Genomic DNA, 13083 nt, shown 5'->3' on the forward strand with positions numbered 1-13083 from the left:
TAATCCGTTCCGCGAGTCTCTTCATCTAGCGGTTTTTTCGTCTTGCGAAGCAACCCTATTAGCGGCTTAGCGGATTAGCGCTATTAGCGGTTTAGCGGCTTAGTGGCTATTAAAGGCTTAACGGCTTAGCGGCTAAAAGGCTATTAGCGGCTTAGAAAAAGGGGGGGGGGAATGAAAAAAATCGCAGGACTCGCAAGACGTTTCCGTCTTGCGAAGCAAGCCCATAGGGAAATTCGTCTTGTGAAGCAGCTCAAAAACGGAAAACCCTTTTGTCTAGCGGGTTTTTCGTCTTGCGAGGCATTCGTCTTGCGGGGCACCACTGTATTAAATAGTGGGTGGGCATAGCAGACAACACAGAGATTTCTCCAAGTAGTTCTTTATAAGTAAGCTGGAACTGAACTGAACAGCAAACAGCTCAGCCGGCCTGATTTTATAGGCAGCCGGCTGTCAACATTGTAACAACAACCACCCAGGGTTTCCCGCCTAAATTAACTGACGTGGACCTGAGTGAAAACTACACACAGTCATACCTCGGGTGGAATGTGCTTTGGGTTGAGTGCATTCGAGTTGTGCTCCACGGCAACCCGGAAGTAATGGAGTGCATTACTTCCGGGTTTTGTCACTCGCGCATGCGCAGACACTCAAAATGACGTCAAGCGCATGCGCGGAAGCGGCAAAACGCGACCCGTGCATGCGCAGATGCGCCGTCGCTTGTTACGTTCGCTTCGGGATGTGAACGGGGCTCCAGAACAGATCCCGTTCGCATCCCGGGGTACCACTGTACACGATACTCCTGGTGGCCAGGGTGAGAACTTCAATACACAACACCCCTCCCCACCAAGATAAGGCATTAGTTACAACCTTAGTGGTTCCATTACAGACCTGTTGGCTCTGTCAGCCATCTTCACTGTGGGCAGGAGGCAGAGAAAGGGTGGGGCTTGGAGGATCCAAGGGATGTGAAGGAAAAGAAGATAGGACGACATGCATGCTTAGTGTTGCCAAGTGAAACTCATATTGGCTGGGAAGTGGAGGGGAGGATGATTCTAGGGCTCCTGAACGGCTTCCTAGTGATAATCAGGAGGGGGATGTTCTTCAGGGTCCATTTCCTAGGTCTCCCTGGCCCTCTGGCAACTGGGGGAGCCTCTTTCCTCATGGACTCAACCCCTACTAGGGTTCTGTCCTGGGCATGGGACAGGATCTTAGCCTGAGTGGAGCATGTGCTAGATATAGATATGTCCAGGGATAAACAAGTCACATATTGCTAGTAAAAATTTAGGATCCAGGAGGTGAAGTCAGGTCAAGCAAAGGTCAGTCAACTCAGATGATAGATGCAGGTCTGATAAAACAGAGGCCAACATCCTTAAAGGCTAAGAAGCAAGGTGGTTAGCACCCTGGAGAGCTCCATGTGACACACACATGCTGGCTGTCAGACAAGGCAGGCTTGTGGACATTCATTCCAGGGAATCCCGACTGAGCCTTAACTAGGACTGCAACTTCCTGTGGGCAGCTAGGTGGGTGGAGCCTCTCCCCTTAAAGGAGCCCAGACTGCTTCTGAAGCTGCTGCCTCCAGCAGCGCGGTGGAGCTCTGGGTTCTGCTGCGGCCTCTGAGCTGGAACCCAGTGTGGGAAGGCAATTCATGGCCTCTTCCCTTGAGAACGGGCTCCATCTCCACCTGGCTTCTCCCAACAGGTGGAGACCATTGGCGACGCCTACATGGTTGCTTCCGGGCTGCCCAAGCGCAACGGCAACCGGCACGCAGGTGAGATCGCCAACATGTCGCTGGATATCCTCAGCGCTGTCGGCACCTTCAAGATGCGTCACATGCCAGACGTGCCAGTACGGATCCGCATCGGCCTGCACTCAGGTAGGCTGTCACGAAGGCAGGGCTGCTGCAATGGCCTCCAGCCACAGGGGCCCACCTGTACTTCGTGGCCCTATCCACTCTTACTTGGCTCTTCTGAAGAGAGCTCAACTGGGCAGGAGGGGAGAGGTGATGGGGAGAGCCATTAAGGTTGAAGAAACCTCTGAGCTCAAGGCTGATCTGTTTCCCATGGCAGGGCCTTGCGTGGCTGGTGTGGTGGGGCTGACGATGCCACGGTACTGTCTTTTCGGAGACACAGTCAACACTGCCTCACGGATGGAGTCCACAGGACTGCGTGAGTAGCCCATGGCCCAGATTGGGGGGCTGCAGGGGGAGGGGTTTCTGCTGGGGATGGAGTCTGCCCAATTTGGATGCCACTAATAATAATATTGTAGGGACGCGGGTGGCTCTGTGGGTTAAACCACAGAGCCTAGGACTTGCTGATCAGAAGGTCAGCGGTTTGAATCCCCGCCACGGGATTCCTCAGTCCCTGCTCCTGCCAACCTAGCAGTTCGAAAGCATGTCAAAGTGCAAGTAGATAAATAGGTACCGCTCCGGCGGGAAGGTAAACGGCGTTTCCGTGCGCTGCTCTGGTTCGCCAGAAGCGGCTTAGTCATGCTGGCCACATGACCTGGAAGCTGTACGCCGGCTCCCTCGGCCAATAAAGCGAGATGAGCATTGCAACCCCAGAGTTGGCCACGACTGGACCTAATGGTCAGGGGTCCCTTTACCTTTACCTAATAATAATATTATATTTCTTACACCCTTCCCATCTGACTGGGTTGTCCCAGCCACTCCGGGTGGCTTCCAACAAACATAGGAATAAAAGGCAATAATAAAAAAAGCCATCAAACTTTATGGCGATAGATTAGGGAACAAATGGAAATTTGAGGAAGGGCCATAGCTCAGTGGCAGGGCCTCTGCTGTGTATGAAGCTTCGATCCATGGTGGCATTAATGGCTCTCCAGGGATTCAGGCCGGCGCCTTTCTCAGCCTCACATGGAGATGCTGAGGATTAAACCTGGAACCTTTCGCACATTTTGGAATCCCAGTCATTGGTCGGGGGAGGGGGGTTCTCCCTTTCTCATAACAATAGAACTCATGGATAGCCAATGAAGTGTTGGAAGATTCAGGATGGATAAAAGAGAGTCCTCCTTCACACAGCGTGAAGTTAAACCATGGAACTTGCTCCCACAGGTGGCAGTGATGGCCACCAACACAGATGACTTTAAAAGTGGGATAGACAAATTCATGGAGGAGGCGAGGGCTATGGAGGCAGCAATGCTTCTGGAAACCAGTTGCTGGAAGCCACAGGAGAGAGCAGGACTCATGTGCTCAAATCCTGCTTGTGGATTTCCCACGGGCATCTGGTTGGCCACTGTGAGAACAGGATGCTGGAGGAGATGGGCCTGATCCAGAAGACCCTTCTTATGCTGTTATGTCTCCCAGAGGCATCCACATCTCACCCCCCACCTGTTGTCTCCACAGCTTATCGAATCCACGTCAACATCCGCACTGTTCAGATCCTACATGACCTCAAGGAGGGCTACAAGCTGGACCTCCGAGGCAAGACAGAGCTCAAGGTACCTGGGGCAAGGGAGGGGCATCTTCCGACTGCAAGGACCCTCCAATTCTCCCTCCTATCTCCGGTCAAAGCTCCACCCAGAGGATGCAGAACAGACCCAAATCACTAGGATGGGGGAGGGGGGGAGCCCTCTGGCAAGCAAAAGATACGCCCCCTTCATTTGCATGCGTGTCCATGGGTGATGGTTTCTCTGGCAGGGAAGCAAACAGCGGCCCCAGTGTGGGCAGTGTGGGAATGTTCTGGGGTGCAGGAGAGGATATATTGTGAGATTATATCCTAATCCAACTTGTGCTAACAAGTTCCCAAAATATCAGCAGAATTTATGACATTCCCCTTTTAGTTCGCAACGGTAATGTCTGCACAGGTTCGCTAGAACCACTATAATAATTACTCTGGTAATTTCCCCTTTGCTCCCTCTTAAAATACAAGACACGACACAGTCTTTATAAAAGTATAAAAGAGTTTACTCACGTTCTGTTCACAATATGATCCTAGAAGGCAGGCAGCTTAAAAAGGTTACATACATTCAGAATCTATCTTGTAGCAAGATAGTCCCTTTGTCCTCTCTTGGCTGGGAGCCAAGAGAGCATCCTTAGATGTTTCCTCATCGAAGGAAGATATATAATAATAATAATAATAATTTATTATTTGTACCCCGCCCATCTGGCTGGGTTTCCCCAGCCACTCTGGGCGGCTTCCAACAAAGATGAAAAATAAACTAAAATGTCACATATTAAAAACTTCCCTGAACAGGGCTGCCTTCAGATGTCTTCTGAATGTCAGGTAGTTGTTTATGTCTTTGACATCTGACGGGAGGGTGTTCCACAGGGCGGGCGCCACTACAGAGAAGGCCCTCTGCCTGGTTCCCTGTAACTTGGCCTCTCGCAGTGAGGGAACCACCAGAAGGCCCTCGGAGCTGAACCTCAGTGTCCGGGCAGAACGATGGGGGAGGAGACGCTCCTTCAGATATACTGGACCAAGGCCGTTTAGGGCTTTAAAGGTCAGCACCAACACTTTGAATTGTGCTCGGAAACGTACTGTGAGCCAATGTAGGTCTTTCAAGATGGCAGAGAGAGAGAGATGGCTGCCTGCCCTGTGCTTTTATCATTTACCTGCACAGGTGAGGCCACACCCACCTTTGGTCACATGCGGAGGAAGTCCATCCCCAGGAAGTTTACTTGCTTGCTGGACAGACATCCCTCCCCATGTTATTATAATAATAATAATAATAATAATAATAATAATAATAATAATAATAATTTATTATTTATACCCCGCCCATCTGGCTGGGCCTCCCCAGCCACTCTGGGCGGCTTCCATAAAAACCAAAAATACAGTAAAATATCACACGTTAAAAACTTCCCTGAACAGGGCTGCCTTAAGACGTCTTCTGAATGTCAGGTAGTTGTTTATCTCTTTGACATCAGCTGGAAGGGCGTTCCACAGGGCGGGCGCCACTACCGAGAAGGCCCTCTGCCTGGTTCCCTGTAGCTTTGCTTCTCGCAATGAGGGAACTGCCAGAAGGCCCTCGGCGCTGGACCTCAGCGTCCGGGCAGAATGATGGGGGTGGAGACGCTTCTTCAGGTATACTGGACCGAGGCCGTTTAGGGCTTTAAAGGTCAGCACCAACACTTTGAATTGTGCTCGGAAACGTACTGGGAGCCAATGTAGGTCTTTCAAGACCGGTGTTATATGGTCTCGGCGGCCGCCCCCAGTCACCAGTCTAGCTGCTGCATTCTGGATTAGTTGTAGTTTCCGAGTCACCTTCAAAGGTAGCCCCACGTAGAGCGCATTGCAGTAGTCCAAGCGGGAGATAACCAGAGCATGCACCACTCTGGCGAGACAGTCCGCAGGCAGATAGGGTCTCAGCCTACGTACCAGATGGAGCTGGTAAACAGCTGCCCTGGACACAGATTTGACCTGTGCCTCCATGGACAGCTGTGAGTCCAAAATGACTCCCAGGCTGCGCACCTGGTCCTTCAGGGGCACAGTTACCCCATTCAGGACCAGGGAATCCTCCACACCTGCCCGCCTCCTGTCCCCCAAAAACAGTACTTCTGTCTTGTCAGGATTCAACCTTAATCTGTTAGCCGCCATCCATCCTCCAACCGCCTCCAGACACTCACACAGGACCTTCACCGCCCTCACTGGTTCTGATTTAAAAGAGAGGTAGAGCTGGGTATCATCCGCATACTGATGAACACCCAGCCCAAACCTCCTTATGATCTCTCCCAGCGGCTGCATGTAAATGTTGAAAAGCATGGGGGAGAGGACAGAACCCTGAGGCACCCCACAAGTGAGAGCCCAGGGGTCTGAACACTCATCCCCCACCACCACTTTCTGAACACGGCCCAGGAGGAAGGAGCGGAACCACTGTATGACAGTGCCTCCAGCTCCCAGCCCCTCAAGACGGTCCAGAAGGATGTTATGGTCGATGGTATCAAACGCCGCTGAGAGATCCAGCAGAACTAGGAAACAGCTCTCACCTTTGTCCCTAGCCCGCCGGAGATCATCAACCAGTGCGGCCAAGGCAGTTTCAGTCCCATGATGAGGCCTGAATCCCGACTGGAAGGGATCCAAATGTTCCGCTTCTTCCAGGCGTGCCTGGAGTTGTTCGGCAACCGCTCGCTCAATCACCTTGCCCAAGAATGGAAGATTTGAGACTGGGCGATAGTTGGCCATCGTGGCCGCATCTAAAGATGGTTTTTTAAGAAGCGGTTTAATAACCGCCTCTTTCAGCGGGTCTGGGAAGGCTCCCTCACGGAGGGAAGCATTCACCACCCCACGAAGCCCATCGCCCAGTCCTTCCCGGCTAGCTTTTATAAGCCAGGATGGGCAAGGATCCAGGAGACAGGTGGTTGGTTTCACTTGTCCAAGCAGCCTGTCCACATCCTCGGAGGTAACAGATTGGAATTGATCCCACTCAACTTGACTAGACAGAACTCTAGCACTCTCCCGCCCCGGCCCTGCTCCCACGGTGGAGTCTACTTCTTCCCGAATCTGAGCGATTTTATCTGCAAAAAACTTTGCAAAATCATTGCAGGAGAACATGTGGCCCGTACCGGGCCCCGATGTTGCAGGTTGTTCCACTAAATTGTGAACCACCTGAAAAAGTCTCCTGCTGCTGTTTTCTGCAGATGCAATAGAGGCGGTGAAGAAATTCTTCTTCGCCGTCGCTATCGCCACTTGGTAGGCTCGACGTTGAGCTCTAACCTGTGTCCGGTCAGATTCGGAATGAGTTATCCGCCACCGGCGCTCTAGCCGTCTCAACGATTGTTTCATTGTTTCATTGCCCTCAGATCTGTGGAAAACCACGGGGCTGTCCGGGCTCCATGCAATCGGAGAGGGCGCTTCGGAGCTGTGATGGGATGTTGAACTGCTTGTGCGTAAAGTTCCTAGTCCCTCAGTGTTTGGCTAAGTCCACAAACCACTGTCTGTAATGGAGCGCCATAAGCATGGCTCCGTCAGTCGCTGGCAGAATCCGACAGTGGGCGTTTACGGAATTTCTTCCAGCATAACAGCTCCTTAATGGAAACACGTCTTCTGGACTCTCTACGTGACAATTTCCGGCGAGGAGTGGGTGTCCCTATAGGAGGTCCTGAAACCTCCTCGCTGTTCTCGCTGGAATTGTCTCTGAGCCATTCTTCTGACTCGCTTTCCCTTGGAGCTCTTTCTCGCCCCCTGCTGGTTCCCTCCTCCGCTGATAAGTCTCTCTCAACCTCTGGGAGCCCCTCCACCACCTGTTCTTCCGATGACAGTTCCCTGACATCCACCTCCCCCCCAGGGCCCCCTCCACCCCCTCCCCTCCCTTCCTCTGCTGGAGGCGAGGGAGCAAAACCCCTGAAAGAACTTCCCTCATCTTCCGAAGTCTCGAACATTTTCCTCCACCAGTTGCTGTTTCGGGTTTCTAAGTACTCATCCTCCTCGGAATCTATTCCTTCTTCCCACTCTGACCCCGTGAATCCTTCAAATTCCTCCTCCTCTTCGGTGGTGCCAAAGTACTTCCTCCGGAACCTCGCTACTGACTGAGGTTTCCTGGGGAACCTTTGATGGAACGCTTCGATCACGACCTTGTCATTGACTTCCTCTGCCGTCACCCAGGTGTTTTCTGACTCCGGTTCCCCTTCCCACGCTACCAAATACTCCACCTGATTACCCTTCCACCTGGAGTCGAGGATTTCCGCCACATGGTTGCTGCTTTCCCTCTCTTCTAAGACTGGTCCCTGTGGGGAAACCCCTTCTTTCCCCCCCCCTATACGGTGACAGTAATTACCTGTGGAATACTGGGTGCAGTGTCATGTGGTTCGGTAACCGGAGTCTGAAAGCTACTGGGTTAACCTGTTGAATGACCTCAAATGGTCCCAATCTTTTGGGTCTCAATTTCTTGCAACCCCCCTTGAACGGCAGTCCTTGGGTGGACAGCCACACCTGATCCCCCACCCTTATAGTTTCACCTTCCCTTCTGTCCTTGTCTGCCTGCTTCTTATATTGTTCTTTGGCCCTTTCTAAGTTGAGTTGGAGTTGACGATGGATCGCTTCCATTTCTTCTACAAACAGTTCTGCGGCTGGGACGCTCCATCTCTCCCCTCCTCCCCCTGGAAATGCCCTGGGGTGGCACCCATAATTAGCCAAAAAGGGGCTCATCCCGGTGGACACATTCTCCGCATTATTGTAGGCAAATTCCGCCAGCGCCAACTTTTCCACCCAATCGTTCTGTCTGTCATTGACATAACACCTCAGGTATTGTTGGAGGATACCGTTTGCTCTTTCCGCCTGCCCGTTGGTTTCTGGGTGCCGGGCAGTCGAAAAATTGACCTCCACGTGCAGTAAGCTCATGAGCTTCCTCCAGAACCTGGACGTGAATTGTTTGCCCCGGTCTGAGACCACCCTCAAGGGGGCGCCATGCAGTCTAAAAATATGTTCTACAAACAATTTAGCTGTCTCTTCCGCCGTGACTGCATGTGAGCAAGCTACAAAGTGGCCCATCTTAGTTAACAGGTCTGCTACTACCAGTATGGCGGTTTTCCCCTTGGATTTCGGCAGATCAGTCATAAAATCTATCGATACCGCCTCCCATGGCCTCTCTGGTGTGGGCAACGGTTCTAACAACCCCGCCGGCGCCCGCCTTTCTCCCTTGGCTCGCTGGCATTGGTCACACCCTCTTACATACTCCCTTACATCTTCCCTCACCCTGGGCCACCAAAATTCCCTGGTAACCAACCACATGGTTTTGTGTTGCCCAAAATGCCCTGCGGTAGGGCTGTCGTGCATCTGTTTGAGTACTCTCCCTCTCAATTCCCCTTCGGGTATATATAGTGCCCCTTTGTAATACAAAGCCCCGTTTCTTTCTTCAAAACCTCCGGAGTTTTCTCCCTCCCTCCTTAGACCTTGGAGCTTATTCTGGGCGTATTCATCATTCTGCGTCTCCTCTACCAGTTCCCTTTGCCCCACCAACGCCGCCCCACACACCCAGTGGTCCTCTGGTATGATATGTCTCTCTTCGGGTGCTCCCTCCCCCTCCAAATACTCTGGTTTGCGTGAGAGAGCGTCCGCCCTGACGTTTTCTGGGCCTGGCACATAGCAAATTTCAAAATAAAATTTGGAGAACTCCTGTGCCCATCTCACTTGCCGTTGGTTGAGCACTCGTGCCGTTCTCCAGTACTCTAAATTCTTGTGGTCCGTGCATACTTGCACCTTGTGTTGTGCACCAATTAGTAAGTGTCTCCATTTCCGGAACGCTTCGTGAATGGCGAGTAGTTCTCGGTCATATACCGTGTAGTTCTTCTCGGATTTGTTTAACTTCCGCGAGAAGAAGGCACACGGTCTCCACTCCGACTTATCCTTCCCCGGCTGAAGAAGCACCGCCCCCACCGCCCGGTCTGATGCGTCCGTTTCCACTCTCATGGGTTTTTGTAAATCCACGTGCAGGAGCTGCTTTTCCGAAGCGAAGGCCTTTTTCAATTCTTCGAATGCTTGCTCCGCTTCTGCCGTCCAAACAAATTTCTTCTTGCTGCTGAGACAGTCCGTGATGGGAGCCGTTAAATGGGCAAAGTTCTTGATGAACTTCCGATAAAAGTTCCCAAACCCTAAGAATCTTTGCACATCTTTTTTCGTTCTCGGTGTCTTCCATTCCAGTACCGCCTGGACCTTGCCTGGATCCATGGCTAATCCCTTGTCTGACAAGCGGTACCCCAGGAATTCCACCTCCTTGGTGTGAAACTGACACTTCTCCAATTTCACCCACAGCTGGTTAGCTTGCAGTTGGCTCAACACTTCCCTGACGTCCTTTACATGCTGCTCCTCATTCTCTGAATATACTAACACGTCATCTAGGAACGCCACACAATTCTTGTAGAGCAGAGGTCCCAGGACGTGGTTCATGAACGATTGAAAACATGCTGAGCCTGCTTGTAATCCAAAGGGCATAACGCGATATTCGAAAGCCCCTAGAGGGGTGAACATCGTTGTCTTCCATTCATCCCCCTTCCTTATCCGTATCAGGTTGTATGCTCCCCTCAGGTCCAGTTTAGTAAAAATCTTTCCCTTCCTCACCCTGGTCAAAATGTCATCAATTCTGGGCATAGGGAAAGCCACTGGTTCCGACACGGCATTTAGGGCCCGGTAGTCCACGACCAATCTCGGTTTATCCGTGTTTTTTTTGTCCACAAAAAACACTGGGCTGCCCCCCACCGCTCTGGACTCTCTGATGAAACCTCTCTTCAGGTTTTTGTCAATAAACTCCCTCAACTCCTGCATTTCCCTGTCTGACATGGCATACAGCTTGCCCACAGGGAGCTGGGCTCCAGGGACTAGATTGATCTGGCAGTCAAAGGGTCTATGCGGTGGTAGTTTGTCTGCTTCCCTTTCGCTGAAGACATTGCTCAGGTCAGCGTATTGTTTGGGCACCTTTCTTTTGTCCGTTACTTCTGTTCCTGCTAGAAAGGCCCTTGCCCCTTCTGGAGCCTTGCCCTCTTTGCAATGTTCTAGGCAATGCGCTGACCCAAAGGAGACCACTCTCTGATGCCAACCCACTAGCGGATCATGCAACGCTAGCCAGCTCATCCCCAAAATAATGGGAGCCCCTCCCAAGGTGGCCACATTGAACGCTATTCTTTCGGTGTGCCTGGCTACCCTCATTACCATTGGGACGGTCTGTAAGCTGACTTCTCCTCCCAACAGCTCTCTCCCATCGATCGTGGTTACCTGCAAGGGGTTACTTAAAGGGATGGTCTGTATCTGGTGTTCAGCTGCAAACTCCTTACTCATAAAATTACAGGAGCTGCCTGAGTCCAATAGCGCCCTTATCTTTAAGGGATGTCCATTTGGCAGCTCTAGCAACACCTCTATCACTAGGGCTGGTCTCGGAGGTTCCGGCGTGGGCACTTTTACTGCTCCTTGGCCTGACTGCTGTGCCCTGATGGAGGCAGTCAGGCGTTGGCTTTTACTTGGTCCTGCCCTTCCTCCTCCTTTCCCCCAACAGCTCCTGCCATCCCTTGCCATTCCTTTCTTTGTGGACAGACTCTGGCAAAATGACCTGGCTGCTGGCAGAGATAACATTACTTGGGGCTCTTCCCCTCCTTCTTCCGCCCTTCACTGGGATTTGAAACTGCCCGCGCGCGCGCTGTTCCAACTTCCATCGGCTCTGCGGGCGGGAAAGTTGGCTCCGGAATCTCTGGAATGCGGAAATCCCTCCAACGCTCCCCTTTCCCTTCCCGCTTCTCCAAGGCTCTAGCCTCCTGGCGTGCTCCAATGGTCAGCGAGATTTGGTCAGCTGGTCCATAGACTCTGCCCTGGGCGCCCGGGAAAGTTCGTCTTTCACAGCCGAAGAAAGTCCCTCTTCGAAAAGCATTTGAATGGGTTCTGCTGACAGATCCCACCCCAATTTGTGTATCAACATAGTAAACTCAGTCCAGTACTCACGGACAGATCGGCTCCCCTGTTTACAAGCCATCAACTGTCTGCGCACCACTCCCTGTTCAATGTCGCTGGAAAACATCAGGTCCATGGCGCGAAAAAACTTCCGTGCGTCTTTCAAGACTTCATTATGCCCTGCCATCAGGGGTCTAACCCAGTCTCTCGCCCCCCCTTCGAGATGGCTAACCACAAACGCCACTCGCGATTCCTCGTCGGGAAAGTCATCAAACTGCAGATTAAGGGCATACTGCATCTCTGTCCTAAAGGCTTGATAGTTCCTGGGATCCCCCCCAAACTTCTGCACCAATCCTGGCATCTTTCTTGCTTGTGGGGGGGCCTTTGCCTTTTCTGCATCCTGAGCCCTCCTCTCATCGAGCCTCACCGTTTGCAGCGCTAGCTGGACCTCCAACACCCGGTACCTTTCTTCCAGGCTTGGACCGGCTCCAGCTCCTCCTGCATCTCCGGTTCCGGCTGGGTTGCTCATGATGCCTTCTCTGCACAAGCTGCTTTCAGGGACTGTCGGATTGCTGTGATGGGATGTTGAGCTGCTTGTGCGTAAAGTTCCTAGTCCCTCAGTGTTTGGCTAAGTCCACAAACCACTGTCTGTAACGGAGCGCCATAAGCATGGCTCCGTCAGTCGCTGGCAGAATCCGACAGTGGGCGTTTACGGAATTTCTTCCAGCATAACAGCTCCTTAACGGAAACACGTCTTCTGGACTCTCTACGTAACAATTTCCGGCGAGGAGTGGGTGTCCCTATAGGAGGTCCTGAAACCTCCTCGCTGTTCTCGCTGGAATTGTCTCTGAGCCATTCTTCTGACTCGCTTTCCCTTGGAGCTCTTTCTCGTCCCCTGCTGGTTCCCTCCTCCGCTGATAAGTCTCTCTCAACCTCTGGGAGCCCCTCCACCACCTGTTCTTCCGATGACAGTTCCCTGACAGGAGCCAAACAGTCAATAGCCCTGGTTAACTCCACATTCCAGCGGGCCACCAGGGAATCAGCTGAAAGGCCATCAACATGGGATAAAGCATCCCCTACCACTCTCTGGAAACCATTTGGATCCATTAAGTGGCGGGGGCGGACCATCCGAATTGGTCCCACCTCCCTGCAGAGGGGATGGGTCGCAGAGAAGTCCAGTTGCACTCTAGGAATGTTGTCATTGACTGCTCCTGTGTTTACATCCCACAGGCAGCACACCCAAACTGCCCCAGTGTGGGCAGCACACCTGTGTGTGCTTTGGAACTGCTAGATCAGCAGTTCCCAAGCTGTTTGGGGCCACTGCCTCCCCCACCCCGTTGCATAAACCCATCCCCAGTGCCGCCTACCCTACCCTGTAAAAAGCATTGTTCAGAATACCAGTTTGCTTTTTTTATAATAATATTTATTAACATTTCAAGAAATTACAAACATAAGAAAGAAAATACAAAAACAAAAAATTACAAAAAACTGAAAAATTAAAAATTAAAAACAAATCAATTTTTCCATAACTTATCTTTCATTTACTTGTTTCCTTGACTTCCTCACACCTCCCTTTTTTGTATTCTAGTTCAATTAGTTAATTCAGCAAATCCTTTCCATCTTTGTTTTTATCTTAATCATTTATCTTAATATGTTGTGACTTTACATTCTCACCTGTTAACAACCATATTTACATACTCCTTTATAACATTACTGCTAAAACCACATAACTTCATTCCAGCATCCTTCTAACATTCCTTAATTTTGC

General features: G+C 51.5%; 2 protein-coding genes across 4 annotated transcripts in view; both read left to right on the forward strand.

Moving 5' to 3' along the window:
* Positions 1-13083, forward strand: part of LOC310747003 (retinal guanylyl cyclase 1-like) — a 67846-nt gene that overhangs the window by 42752 nt on the left and 12011 nt on the right. The gene's annotated exons all lie outside the window — the stretch shown is intronic.
* LOC310748495 (retinal guanylyl cyclase 1-like) overlaps positions 1694-13083 on the forward strand; it is a gene marked incomplete at its 3' end in the record, with an annotated part of 20942 nt that continues 9552 nt past the window's right edge. Inside the window, exons 1-3 of the mRNA XM_083584326.1 lie at positions 1694-1864; positions 2058-2156; positions 3350-3444. Coding sequence (XP_083440452.1) covers positions 1714-1864; positions 2058-2156; positions 3350-3444 — 345 coding nt within the window. The 5' untranslated portion in view covers positions 1694-1713. The remainder of the gene's footprint in view (positions 1865-2057; positions 2157-3349; positions 3445-13083) is intronic.

This window comes from Podarcis filfolensis, assembly GCF_964270895.1.
Source record: "Podarcis filfolensis genome assembly, chromosome: 13".
Lineage (NCBI taxonomy): Eukaryota > Metazoa > Chordata > Lepidosauria > Squamata > Lacertidae > Podarcis > Podarcis filfolensis.